Raw genomic sequence first — 14,733 nt, forward strand, 5'->3', positions numbered from 1 at the left:
TCATTTATAGCCAGTATCTGCATTAGCCCTTAAGAAAACAATCAGGTTATCCTTTGAAACTTTAAGCCAGGCATAGACTTCTCTTTAAGTCATAGATGACATATTCTTCAAGATAAAGCTGATTACTTTACACTGAACACTTTGTAATTCAGTCACATTGGCCAGTTCTAGACAGGGATGGGTCATTTCTTCGGCTTCTTCATCAGCACTTGCTGTTACACTTTACAGTTTGATAGAGTAAGCTTTTTTCTCTAAACCTCATGAACAACCTGTAGTCCATAATCTGGACCACTCCAGGTGCTGCTAATCATTTGGAGAAATGAGTGCTCATGCATTACAATGAGACTGGAAAAACGGTACAGCCACTTTGGAAAATAATTTGGCTTCTTCCATCACCAAAGGTAAACATTCTTGCTGTGGGACTCAGCAGTACCACTGGTATTTGTGAGAAACAAAACTGACATGTTTATAACAGCATTTTCCTGATAGTAAAAAACGGAAACAATGCAAGTTCATAAGCTGGTGAATGGACAGATGTAATAGACTTATACAATGGTATTAATCTGCTATAAAAACCTAACCCTGACATGGAATAGCATGAAAATGTTATGCTAGCCTAACATAGTGGCATGCTTAATGTGTTAATAAAGTTATATGGAACTTCCAGGAAAAAAATCTAGAGACAGAAAAATGTGTAGTTGCATGGGGCTAATACAGACTGACTGCAGGCAGGCACAAGGGAAGATTTAGAGGTGGAAGTTTATCACTGGATTTTGATGACATTTGTACATATCTATAACATTAACAAAGTCAAAATTGTACACTTGCAGTGGGTGAGTTTTATAATAAATCATAAAAGTTATATAATAAATCATATGTTTATTTATAGAAAATGAGAATACATGAAAATAGCAATGGGAGTTATCTACAGTTTGAGTGTTGTAGTGCATACTTTATATGTTTTTTCTTTGTTTTTCTGTCGTGAATTTGTTTACTCTTATTAAAATAACAAGCAAATGTTAAATAACAAGCAAAATTGCCTTTATAGGCGTGTTGGGAAATAACTGTTTTAAATTAGCACAGGAATTGAGTTTGTATTAGTTTTTTTCACATAAAGTTACACAGTGTGGGGTTACTGACTGTTCCACTTTCCTCTTCTCCAGTGCATGTCTGGGCCCTATCAAGAAGCCAAAGCACTACTGAAGTCCTACCTGCAGCAGCACGGCTATGGCTCCTGGATTGTGAAGTCTCCCTGTATAGAGCAATTTAGTATGTGACTTAGACGACACACTGTCATATTAAAGAGCTTTTATTTTTGATGTGTTTGACTGTTTTAAAACATGGAGGCTTCAGCCTTCACAGTAGAAGTCTTGAAAGAGCAATGCCCAGATATTGCTAAAAATGTGTAAATACCTATGTCACCTTGATTGAAATATTATGCTCCTTTGCCTTTTATAAAAAGAATTACTTGACTAAACATGTAGACATTTTCCATTTATTTTTATATACATAAAGCTGTTATAGCCCTTATGTAGTTTAAGAAGCCATTAACCTTTTATAGTTTAAAAGAGAACTCATATTCCTTTGTTTTTACTTTAAATTCATCCATACAGATGTAATATACAATGTTGTGTCTGGTATCCCACTATAGGTTTTTTATAATTAAAAGTGAAAATCAAGAATAAAAGTAATACTAACTTAGTGATTAGTTTAGCAGGCATCTGAGTGTATGATCCATGCCATTCACCGTGCTAGGTGATAGAAAACCAATAATTAGAATGTCAATCTGTGGCTCAGAAGTTCATGAGTATACTCCACATACAAATACCTGAAGATTCTAATCACAGTAGGAAAGAGTCTGGTAAATTATTATGATTAATACATGATTTCCATATATTCTTAAAAGAGTTCCCATTTTAAGTGGCTTATAGAATTTATAACACATGTAATTTACTTCTTTATATTTAAACTAGCAGAGATTTTTAATTTATATGGAAATAAAACATTCCTGAGCAGTGTACATTTTTGTTTATATAGTAGTTAGATGAAAGGACAACTTAATCATTTAGGTATCTTTAGTGTAATTATTTATTCCACACCTAGTATTTTTATTTTATTCCTTTTTAATCAAAGCGTTATTGAGTATTATTGGTTCTCAAATGTGTTCCTCTTATATCTTTACTAAATTTATGAGTCCTACTCACCCTACACAAGCTGTTCTCATGAGATTGTTCTACTCGGAGTGTGTGTTCAACCGTTCTGTAAAGACACTGATGTCTCTGGCTGGTCTAGACCATTTACTAGGTTGAACCATGAGAAACTGCATTTTTATAGAATAAAAATGATTAAAATACAGGCAGTTTCCTATGGATCAGCACAACTATATTAGCAAATTACATCTTAGTTGTATGATATTTATGATTAGCTGACACTTCCTTGTAAATATTTTTTAATCTCCTTATAAGCTGCTTCCTTTCAAGGAAAAATTTCCACCTTTATTTCTTTGATTTTGCTACTTAACAGTAAAATTGCCTTTGAAAACTTGAAGTGCCTCACCTTCTCTTGGCCTCTCACATTTATACCATCTGGGAAGGCAGCAGCAGATGGCTAGTCTCTGAAATCCCTGTAGTCAGGGTTCCTAGTGCTCTCCTGCAATGAGAGTCAGTAAAAAATGATCTCTCTTCTCAAATTTGCAGTTTTGAGGGGAAATAAAACAAATGCCCAGTTGCTTCTAATTTTTTAAGTTAGATTTTATTTTCAGTTGTGGGGGAGGTGTGCACATGAGTGCAGGTACCCATAGTCTACAAGAGGGTGTCAGATCTCCTGAAGTTAAAATTGATTGTGAGCTGCCTGATGTGGGTTCTGGGATCAAATTCCTGTCTTCTGCAAGACCAGTGTCTACTTGTGACTACTAAGCTATCTCTTCATCTGTCATAGAACTTTATGGCAGAACTAGTCATTGACTGTTTCTAGATACTATTCCTGCTCATGGGTGTCTGTGTATAGAGAGGATACCAAGGGGAGACTCGGTATAAGGCAGTGTGAGTCAACAGAAGTGGAAGGAGATGGACCTGAAGGCAGCGTGGGACTATTGACTATGACTGTGGAAGGAATTTAATCTTCTAGCTCAAGCTCTTACCATTCAAGGATGAATCCTTGTGGTTGTCATTCATCATTCAGAGATTAAGGCTTGAGGACCCTGGATACCTTATCAAAAGCAACTCTACCTTTTGCCTCTTTCTTTGTGATCTATTTAGATTCTGCAAGATAGTTTACTTGAGGAAGCTTCTAAAATCAGACTTTTAAATTTCCACTCCTAAGCTTGTTCAAAACTCACTAGCTAAAGTAGTTGGATCTACAGCTAAGTCCATGGTTCTACTGTTTGGGGCAAACATTGAAGGATGGGGGTAACATTTGGCAGATGGAAATAGGAAAACGCATTCTGAATGAAAACACTGAAGCAATGATAAGACAAAAAATGTTACAGCTCTTAGGGGCTGTCATTGCAGAACACTGGAGGAAAAATTCAGAGTTAAATCTAGCACACAGTAGGGAGAAAGCTCTTGAAGGATTTATGTTGGGAAATAAAATTTTCTAAAACATTTTTTTCCTATTGTGAAAATAAAAAGGTTTCAGGGTTCTGGTTTGCGAAAGGGCCTCATCTACAAGCTGGCTTTAAGCTTGCAATATAGCCAAAGATGAACTGATTCGTGTGCCTCCACCTCTCAAATATTGGGATTATAACCATGCACCCCCACACAAGGTTTATGTAGTGCTGAGAACTGAGCCCAGAATTTCATGCATACTTGGCAAGCACTGTATCAATTGAGTACATCCCTAGTCCTTCCTTATCTCAAAAATTGTGAGGATTTAAAAAAGAGAATAGTAAATGAGTCTCCATGTACCCATCATATTGCTTTAACAGCTTTTAAATGTGGGTAGTGTAAGATCACATATACTTCCTCAACTGTTTTAGTACACTATAATAGTAGTATCCCATTATATGGGATACCAGAATTACCATGACATTTGTATAGTGGAATTTAGTTGCTAAGCATTAATCTATAGGTTTCCTATCACTTTGTTTATTCTTCGTAATTGAATATGTCCAATATACTGACTCCTCTGTAAAGTTTTCCACAATCTTAGTTTTGTCTTTTTCATCTCTACAATAACATTTATCAGTCTGTTTCATTCTCTGAAACCAATATTGAATCTGGAGGCCCCAAATTGAGTATCAGGTTGTTAAACAATGTACAGTGTTGTGTACTTAAAAAAATACTATATTGTGTATGGGGGAGGCGGTCAGAAGACAACTTGGGAGTAAGTTCTCTCCTTGCATGTGGATCTAGTTTTCTCCTTCCATCATGTGTTCCTAGGATGGAACCCAGATAGTCAGGCTTTCAGAACAAGAGCTCTCACCAATGGAATCATGCTTCTCGTCCAGTGTTGTGTACTTGCAAGAGAAGGCACAAGCCGCCTGATGCTTGTGTGAATCCTTTGTTTTTCATCAAAAATACCTTGAATATTTTAAGTTTGTATATGTCTATAAAATTTTAAAGCTTGTTGATTTTCTAATTTTCCCTCATCCTTATAGGCATAAATATTCTTATTACCACCAAATACTCTATGTACATAATTATTACAGCTCAACGAGGCACACTTGCTAATCACATTAACAGTATTACCACTCATACACATGAGAATCTACAGTTATAGCCTTCCACATTATCCCCTAATTTTATTAATTATTAACCCCAAATTCATTATAGGACACACATTCTCTAAATATAGAATACAAAAAACATTAGACTGTGAATATAAAAACAGGAGTTGTCAGCTTCTTCTCTACCAGTAAAGTGTACAAGAACCGCTAATTCATGCTTCTGAATATAAACATATGGCTTCCTTACTTTTATAGGATAGAAGTAATAACATTGGCCTTAGGAGTCAAAAACTTGGTGCAACAACACTTAAAAGTAATAAATATAGCCACATCTTCTGTCTTCTTAATTTCTCTAACCTTTGGCTTTCCAATTTTTATTTCTATGACATTATTAAATCAATTAATTTTCCCTTATACATAACGTCATCTATCAAATATGCTTTTCTTCTTAGCCTATTAACCCTAATATCATTCTTCTATCCTAACATTCCTAATTACTGACACAGAATTGCTATTAATTCTATCAAAATATCAGTTTAAAATTTGACTATTTCTGCATCTTTTTACCTGGTCCTTTTTTTAAAATTTGTAACCTGATCAATAATAGAGTTTTCCTCATGGTTTATACATTCCAACACCTAAACTGTTTTATCAAATACCTTCTATTTTTAATCACCATAATTATCCTTACCTCAGCCAACAGCTGTTTATAGGTTGGGAAGGCATAGGTACTATATCATTTCTTTTATTTTTAAGACAGCTTTCTCTGTAGCTTTGGAGCCTGTCCTGGAACTCACTCTGTAGACCAGGCTGGCCTTGAACTCAGAGATCTGCCTGCCTCTGCCTCTTGAGTGCTGGGATTAAAGGTGTGCACCACCACTGCCTGTACTATTTCTTACCAGCTGATGATTTGGTTGAGCCAACACAGACATTGCAGACCTGTGAGCAATCTTATTAATCACAGTGGAGACTTTGGATTCAGTTTAACTATGAATTAATATGATTCTGTCTAGACACCAACTCCTGAGATCTTCAACAAATTTTTCTTTCCAACAACATCGACTAAATTCCTCTCTTAGGCCTTCTAATGGCAGCCCCAGGCAAATTGGAACAACTTGGCCTCCTCCCCTAACTCCCATCAGCAATAGATGGCCCTACTTCTCCTTCACTCAAGTACTGTGGCTGTTGCAGGAATCTTCTTATTAACCTGCTTTTACCCATGTATTTCAAATAATAGTACTGTTCTGACACTTACATTATGCCCTGTCTCATTAACCAACACTGTTCACTGCCATCTGTGCACTTACTAAAACTGACATTTAAAAATGGTAGCATTTTCTACGTCCAGCCAACTAGGCCTTATTCTAGTAACTTTATGTGTAAATCAATCCTATCTAGCTTTGCTTCACATTTGCACATGGTGTTCTTCAAAGCTGTGGTGATATTGTATCCTCCAGTATATTGTGCACCTTAATAAACTTATCTGGGCTCAGAGAACAGAACAGCCGCTGGATAGACATAGAGACCAGAAAATGGTGGCACTCACACCTTTAATCCTAGCATTCTGGAGGCAGAGATCATGAGGATCTCTGTGAGTTCAAAGCCATACTGGGAACAGCCAGGCATGGTTGACATACACCTTTAATCCCAGAAAGTGATGGCAGGAAGCAGAAAGGTATACAAGGTGAGAAAACCAGGAACTAGAGCCTGGTTAAGCTTTTAAGCTTTTAGCAGCAGTTCAGCTAGATTCATTCCGGATGAGGACTCAGAGGCTCCCAGTCTGAGAAAACAGGATCAGCTGAGGAACTGGTGAGGTGAGGTGGCTGTGGCTGGTTCTGTTTCTCTGATCTTTCAGCGTTCACCCTAATACCTGGCTCCGCATTTGTTTTTATTAATAAAATCTTTTGGGATTCATGTTATACAAAGCTATTTTTTTTATATGCTCAGGATCCATTATTCACATCCTAAATGATGAACAAGACATCCAAAAAATAGGTAATCTACTAAAAAAAAAAGAAAAACACCCTTCCATTTACATCATCTTGTCTAACTATTGGTAGCCTTGTTTTAACTGGCATACTTTTACTTATAGGATTGTAGTCAGAAGACCTAAGCATTAAAGCTATTAACACATCTAATACCAATGCCTGAGCCCTTGTTTTCCTTTGTTGGATACATTCATATAAAATTGACTGAATATTTAGTGTAATTTTATTAATTCTATAGACTTAGGGAGAATTAACATCTTAAGATTTGAAGCCTTATAATTCAGTAATCTATTAGATCATTCAATTTACTTAGCTCTTAATGTCGCTTAATTTCTTATTTTAACAGGCATATATTTATTACAATTATTCCCAGATATCTGATGTTTTGGGTTCTATTGTACATAGTATTGTTTTTAAATACATTATTTGTGATGCTGACATATAAAAATACAATTGACTACATATGCATATTAACCATATTATTAGTAATCCCATTAAGCTCACCCATTTACCCTAGTATTTTTCATTCCATATCTTTCATTTACACATCTGTGAGTAATAATTTAACATATTCCTTTCAACCCTTTCCTGCCTTTCTCACATTCACCACACTTGTTTAAACCCATGTCAGACCATTGAGCAAAAATGGTGCTAAAACCAGCATGATAAACTTGTAACCCCACGCTGAACGGCAAGAGGCAGAAGGAACATGAGTATAAAGCCAGGCTGAGGCACACTGTCTTGCTGTGCATGGTACCCTTATGAGATCAAAGGACAACTTGCAGAGCAATTCTCTCCTTCAACCAAGCCATCAGGCTTGGTAGCAAGTGCTGTTACTGCTGAGCTATATTGCTGGCTGTTTTAAAATTTTTAGAGCAGACTAGAATACTCTATGCTCAGAGATTAGACTGCTCCTACTCCAGGTTTGGGAGGCTATGTGGCTCTTAACTTTAAGACACATGCCCAGGGTGGTCTAAGGCTTTCTCCGCTCTGATTGATTGAACCTGGATGCCTTCCAGTCTTGTTTGAGCATCATTAGTTTCTGAGGTTATGGTGTTCCAGTGTACATTCTTTACCTGGCTGTTATTCTTGGTTTAGAGTTGTAGATTCTAGTACCTAAAAATATGTTTGTTGCCCAGAAGACAAAAATTAGATATTTTATTCATATTTCTGTAGCTACTTTTATAGTTGCCTCTTTTGTTACTGTGGTTCTGTTACTGTGCTTCACTCATTCCTCAAGATTATTTTAGTAATCTGAACTTTAACCTCTATTTCTTTAAGTCAGCAAAATTACAGTGTTTTCTTTGGGAACTCAGCTTTGTCCACTTTTTAATGTCACATGTCCCTGCCTGTGGTTCAGAGTGCCATTTTCATGGGTAGTCAGTCACAAGAGGGCTGCTCTGGTACCATGCTCTATCAAGGCTGGATGCAGAAGCTTTGTTCTGTGTACTTGAAAGTTGTGCTACAATTAGATGGATCACATTTATGTTTTTGTTGAATGAACTCACTGATCTTTATAAAATCATGCCCTTATGTCTGCTCTTCCTCCTTTAAAGTCTGCTTTAGCTACCTATAGCTTTTGTTCTGTTTTTTGTTGTTCAGGATTAGTATTTGTGTAGCATATGCTATTTCCTGTTCAAGTGTTCCTTCTTCTATTTAGAGTAGTTTTAAGTAAACAAGATTATATAAATAGTTATATAAGTGGTATTGGCACACCATAAAATCAGAACATACCATGTAGTGCTTGCCTTTTAGCTTTATTTCATCACATGCTACTGTTGGCATAGCATGAATTCAGGACATACCATGTGGTGCTATCACTGTGTTCCTTCAATATATGAGCAGTACAGTTCCAGAGTCCTATTTGGGAGTATATTTCTTCATGCTGTTTCTGATACAATTAGTTTATTTGAGTCCTAGCAGAAAACAGATGGCACTCCCAAGAAGAAGGGAGATTTGATAAAGGGGTAATTTTATAAAGTTTTGGTCAAAATAAAAGAAATCTGTAAAGGACAGCACAGGTACCCTACAGCTGGCAACAACTAAAGGAGAACCCTCAGCTTTAAAGAGCTGAGGAATGAAAGGTAAGGCCCAGGGAGAAAATACACTCAATAAAACCACCCTGAGTGAAGGTGGGCTTTTTGGCCGAGAGACACAGCCAAAGGTAGGAGGATCTTTCTCTGCATCTTAGACCTCTCACCAATACTTGCCATTGTCAGGACTCAGTGAGAAACCAGAGAAGAGGAGAGACCTTTTGATTTAGCCAGATGAGGGTCTTAAAGGCAGAGAGCAGTGTTAAATTGTAGAGGGCACATTATTCTGTGAGATGTGCTGATTTGTCCTCCAAAGGTTCATGTGATGGAAAGTTGGTTCTCAGTATGGTGGCGTGAAAGTGATAGGTAGTGCAAGGCAATTATGTTATGGTCCAGGGCTTCAGGAGAGTGGGTCAGTTTATGTGGGACTGAACTATTTCCTGCAAGAATGGGTTGTTATAAGTCATACACACACACATGACACAAAGTAGATTATGACAAAAGGTTTCAAGAATTTTTGTTTAGTATCCTGTTTAAACTTAAAGGAAAGGAAAGTACTATAGCCTTATATGCATAGTGCAAGGAAATTGAGAAATTCTTGTCTCATTTTACATCCTTCTCCAGGGGAAGAGTGATTCTTATAACCATATTTACCATCATAGAGTTCACAAGAATAACTGAGAAACATTCTAGAGCTTACTCTGTGCTGCCCTAAAAATGACAGACATCTGAGCTTTTTTATATTCTCCAACTCTTGTAAATACTTTTATTAACTAATCTACATAGACATGATATTTAACAATTCAATATAATAAATAATTTCAGATAAATAATTTAAAACATTTTAGAGCCCTTGGGGCTTACAAAAAGAATCCTTAAAGATCCATATGTATCATCTGAAGATTAATAGTTACAAAAGATAGTAAACAATACATCCAAAATAAATAGAAATTTAAATATTTAAATAAATAGAAAGCCTTGTGTGTTGTAAGCAGGAGCACATGATTATTGAGCCATTGTTGCGATGGTGCTTTGACAGAAGGCTATCCATGTATTCAGAAATTCCACCACAGTTACTGTCTCATCATGGAATTCGCACGTGGATGTGTTTTCAGAGCCCTAAAAAAGAAGAGAAAGTTTTAGGCTAAGGTAGTTTAACTTACATACAGTTATTCTTCACTAAGTTCTCTAGGCATTTATTTTAACACTTGTTAAATACGGTAGTCATTCACACTTCTTGAATGATCCAGATTGTCAGATTATGTTTTATTATGATGCCAAATGATAAAAGCATACAAGATAAAATTTTCCTGAGTTGAGTACAAATGAACATTTGAATGAAAGCTTTGAACACTTCTGTAGAATGCAGTTGTTTGACCTCTTTTTTCTGGTAAGTGAAAACAGCTATGCATCGATTCAGGTTGTATGAGTGAAGAAATGATACATGTTACCTGTTCTTTTTGAAACCTTAAGATTCTGTTATTCTCTTAATTCCCGAAGTCACAGAATAGAAACAACCCAGAGTAGGTTAGGACAAAAGTCTATTGGAGGAAATTTGGAGGAGAACATTTAATAGAGATACCTACCCTGGTATCAATACAGATGATTCGCCCAGTTTGTACAGGTAGAAATATTATAAATTGGTTGTGTAGATTGGCTGTTTGGAAGTTACCTTCCTTTGCTAAAAGGATATATTTCGACTCTGTTTCTAGATGACAAGCTGAGAGGAAATATTTTGATAGATTTATGGGATGACTTTTCCAAATCTGAGTAATCTTTGTAAGTCAAATGAGGTAGAGTAGTTATTTTGAATAAATGTTCCTTTTAAAATAAGCTGCCATGATCTTATATACCCTCTTTACATAGCTACTTGAATGTTCTAATATTTTGGATTTTTTAAGTGTGGCTCTTGAAATATGCTTTTCTAGTTTTCACACACCTCTGAAATTTATACTTTATATAAAATTATATTTTGTATACTTACATAAAATTATATTTGGGTTGAGCTTTCTAGTATGAGCTAGAGATTTTAGAGCAGACTTCTTTGCATAGCTAAGGACCTGAGCCTTTCAACGCCTAGATGACATGGACATCAGCCTATTTTACAAGCCTCAGACAAAAGAAAGCAGTGCACAGAAAAAGTAAATTTTGTTGGGAAAGGCCTGACACCCTCTTGGAGGCTTGCTGCTACTGCAGAAATCAAAATGATGCTGCTTGCTCAGAATAGCTGTCAACTCAGCAATTTTGTTTGGCAGATGGAATGAGAAAAGAGAACCACAATTCTCCTTTGCCTCACCAAAGTCCATGTTTCTTGTGCATTTAAAAATAAAACCCTGCTGGTCGATGGTGACACACATCTTTAATCCCAGCACTTGAGGGGCAGAGGCAGGTGAATCTCTGTGAGTTCAAGGCTAGCCTGGTCTACATAGCGAGTTCCAGGACAGTCAGGACTGTTACACAGAGAAACCCTGTCTTGAAAAATCAAAACAAACAAACACGAAAAACAAAAACCCAAAATGGCCTCTCACTGTTTTCCTCTGTCCATTTTAATGGCTGCTATTTTGGAGACAAATCTCTGTGTTCCTCTGTCAATGACCGCAAACCTCTCTGGAAAAGCCTTTCAGATCATTGGTCCTGTTCTGATAAACATGTGAAGGCAACCAAAGCTGCCTGTTCCCTTATGGAATTCAGTTCTTTCTCTCACTTCAAATTATATGCTAGTGTGAGAAGAAGCAGGGTGTTCCCAGAATTTCCTTGCTGATGATGATGGGTAGGGACTCTAGCATCATCCTGTAGTGGAAGTATTCATGCTCTCAGTGACTTTAAATTTTGTTTGATTAAATGCATGGAACCTGACAAAGACCAGAAATGTCATGCCACTTTAAAATGCAGTGCTTCTCTCCTTTATTTTACTTCCATCTTAGCAAATAAAGCAACATCTTACCTTTAGTTTCACAACTGTTACTCTAATATTGCTGATAGAATTCTCAGCATCTTCCAAGCGAAAGCTCTTGCTTTGAGCCAAATCCAGCACACGCTGCAGAGCTCCGAGTTCTTCTTCTAGGCACTGAAGGTGTTTCAGTTCTGTGGCCTAGAGGAGTGAAGCACAAATCTCAGCTCAGTTCACCACTCTGAAGAACCAGAAGGCAAGCCACAGTTTATCTAATCGAGAGTAGGCAGCACATAGCTTTTACCCACTCCCTGTTCTCAGTGTAAAGAAGGACTAAAGTAGTGGATACTGTAAATCTAGAAGAGCAAGTGCTCAAAGTCCTGTGGTTAACATTAACTGTTAGGTCACTCTAGTGAGTCCTTTGTTCTGGCTTCATTAGAGTTTGTAAAAAGTCTGTATGTCCCTGTCGCAATGCATATCCCAAGTGTAGAATATTTTTCCAAGCTGCAAAGAAATCATAGAGAATGTGGAAGTACAAGATTCACATTCTACACTCTAATGTTTAATAATCCCAGAGTTGAGAATCACAGAATGAAAAGGAACAGGAGTCCTTGGGTGCCTGCTGTCACAGACCCAAATCTTACAGGTTAGGTTATCATGACCCAGAATGATGACTGTCAAGATACCCAGGAAGGCACATTTAATATTTCTTAAATTTTTACTTCTCTGCAATTACTAAAGATGAATTTTTAAAAACCCATTTGTCAGGGCTAGAAAGACGACTCTGCAGGATAAAGGCACTTGCCACCAGATTTGATGACCTGAGTTCAATCTCAGTGACCCACATCGTGGAAGACTGACACAACTGTCACATCTTGTCCTCTGACTTCCACACGTGCACCATGGTACACATGTACCTCCACACACACAGACACACACACACACACACACACACACACAATTCTAAAACTATTTGTCTCAATGAAATCAAGTCACAATATTTGGACAGAATATTTGGGGAAGTTTCTCGTACATTTCTGGAAGAATATATAGATACATATATATCATGCATATATACAGTGAGAAATAATATTGTCTAGTACTATAGTACACTATGATTTCCATAAAAGCCATCCGCTTTAAGTCTGCAGGTCCTCTAGAAGCAAGCAGTGAACTGGATTATCTCCATTTTACTAAGTCTCAGAACTTGTGTCTTCCCCACAGCCACATAAATAGGTGGGTCATGGGAGATATGGTCACTCCTTTTCATTGACTGCATCCTTTGAATTAAATGCTTCTATTATTTTTTAAATCTTACATATATACAGAATGGAGGTTAAATTGAAAAAAATCAACAGGCTTTATTGCACTAGTCTTGTTTCCAATAATTATTTAAAAACTTAGATTTCTAGGAACTTCACCACTTTCTACATTAACATGATCTCATGTCTCTCTAGTAAACCTTAGAGGAAGAGGTCTGACCAGACAACATATATTTCTGGATTTGTCTACCTATTACCTTCCAACTTGTTATGATGAGTTCTACATATTCAGTGTGGAGCTCTTTCCCTCACAGAACTATCTAGTTTTTTATTGTTGGAGTTGAAAGTTATGTGATTCTAATTAAGCTGGAAGAGCATTTAAGGGTCATTTCCTTTTCATCTCCAGCAGAACAGCTCGAGGCAGAGTTCCCTTGACTTCATACAAGTGGGTCAACAGCATTGCCTCTTTGTCCCCTTAGGTCCCATTTTGCTCTAGACTTGGATTTATCCTGGGAAAAGCTCTTTCTAGCACCAAAGTTGTTCACCCTCTTTTGACTGTCAGGACTGTAGCAAACTTCTACCCTTGATGTAGCTCCATGAGCTTGGGTGAGCTGTTGCTTATCATACAGCATTCTGCATCCAAAAGAGACAAAACAAACTTTCAATATTGGAAGATAGTGTCATGTAGAAATATTACAGCTCTCTGATTCCCCTAGTTTTAAAAAGACTATATAAATACAAAATTGTTTTATACATCTCAGACTTTTTCTTCACTAGCACTAATAGCATGTTTATGTGGGCCTGGCTAGACACTGTTCTGAAGCCTGCCAAGCTATAAGCATACAATTATCATTTATGTAAGTAGGTGAATGAACATAGGCAACTTTTGAGGCCATAAGAGCTAGGGCCTAGCAGAACTGGGACTTCATTTCAGATCATCTGCCCTAGAATCTGTGAATACTGGATATGCTGTTCCTCAAACATGGAGTCCCAAGAATCCTCCTTAAAACAGTAAAGTATTCATAAACTGAGCCCCTCTGAAGTCAATTTTGATTTCATAAGCTAAAATAATGCATAATATTCAAATATCTCTAGGATAAGCATAAAACAGAAATCAGCACAGTCTTTAAATTATCCCAGCATCAAAATGCAATTATCCTGTGTTTTCTTCTCAATTCCTCTTTCCAAACACACAATACATAAGAAAAATTTAGATGAAACTACTTAAAAGAAATGCCATTATCAAACAGGAATTTTTACACAGAGATATTGAAGTAACTTTTTTCTTCAGATGAGGTACTATTCATCTGATCAGTGTGCAAACAGGCATGTTACTTTGAATTCATTAAAGCACCAATTGAACATAGAAACTCACTTACCTTCTTGGGCATGTAAAATTTGAACGTGAGAATCATGGGAAGTTTCGGATTCTTGTAATTCTGAGAAAGCATAACGCATTGTTATTAAAACACAACCTTTGGCAAGAAAACTAAATGTAATGCCTATAGATAGGAAGGGCATGCACTTACATTGATCCCTTCCAGAAGCACCTCTAAGTCCATCAATAACTGCTCGAGGTGCTGCTGGGTTTCCTTTGTAGAGCTTGAAGTGGGTGCGCTGTTGACGAGGAGTGCGAGCGTCAGTGCAACACAGGATGCAAGCTGCATGTTGTACATGCCTGCAGGACTTGAGGTCACTGAGTAGTGATTAGCGAGGGTGATAGGCAGCCCTTCAGCATGGGAGGCAATTTATACTGTTAATGCTGGAAAAATAATACGGGGGTGTCAGAATGTTTTACATATTACACATATTTTCAAAGACTCTACCTGTGTGGCAGAAAGCATTACCTTTGTTTTTCCTCTTCTGATGACTCTCTGGAATTTCTTTAAACCCC

General features: G+C 37.0%; 2 protein-coding genes across 3 annotated transcripts in view; one reads left to right on the plus strand and one right to left on the minus strand.

Moving 5' to 3' along the window:
* Adad1 (adenosine deaminase domain containing 1) overlaps positions 1 to 1,477 on the plus strand; it is a 39,817-nt gene extending 38,340 nt beyond the window's left edge. For both annotated transcript variants that reach the window (XM_028889852.2, XM_037206554.1), the window contains exon 12: positions 1,164 to 1,477. In XM_028889852.2, the coding sequence (XP_028745685.1) occupies positions 1,164 to 1,277 (114 nt within the window). In that variant the 3' untranslated portion in view covers positions 1,278 to 1,477. The remainder of the gene's footprint in view (positions 1 to 1,163) is intronic.
* Positions 1,478 to 9,670: 8,193 nt separating this feature from the next.
* Il2 (interleukin 2) lies at positions 9,671 to 14,515 on the minus strand. The gene is made up of 4 exons (XM_028889841.2): positions 14,369 to 14,515; positions 14,219 to 14,278; positions 11,632 to 11,778; positions 9,671 to 9,806 (listed from the first exon to the last, which is right to left on the minus strand). The coding sequence occupies exons 1-4, from the start codon at positions 14,513 to 14,515 to the stop codon at positions 9,693 to 9,695; spliced, it is 468 nt and encodes a 155-aa protein (XP_028745674.1). The 3' UTR covers positions 9,671 to 9,692.
* Between the last annotated feature and the right edge of the window lie 218 nt (positions 14,516 to 14,733).

The sequence above is a fragment of the Peromyscus leucopus genome, chromosome 6 (genome assembly GCF_004664715.2).
Source record: "Peromyscus leucopus breed LL Stock chromosome 6, UCI_PerLeu_2.1, whole genome shotgun sequence".
In the NCBI taxonomy this organism is placed as follows: Eukaryota; Metazoa; Chordata; class Mammalia; order Rodentia; family Cricetidae; genus Peromyscus; species Peromyscus leucopus.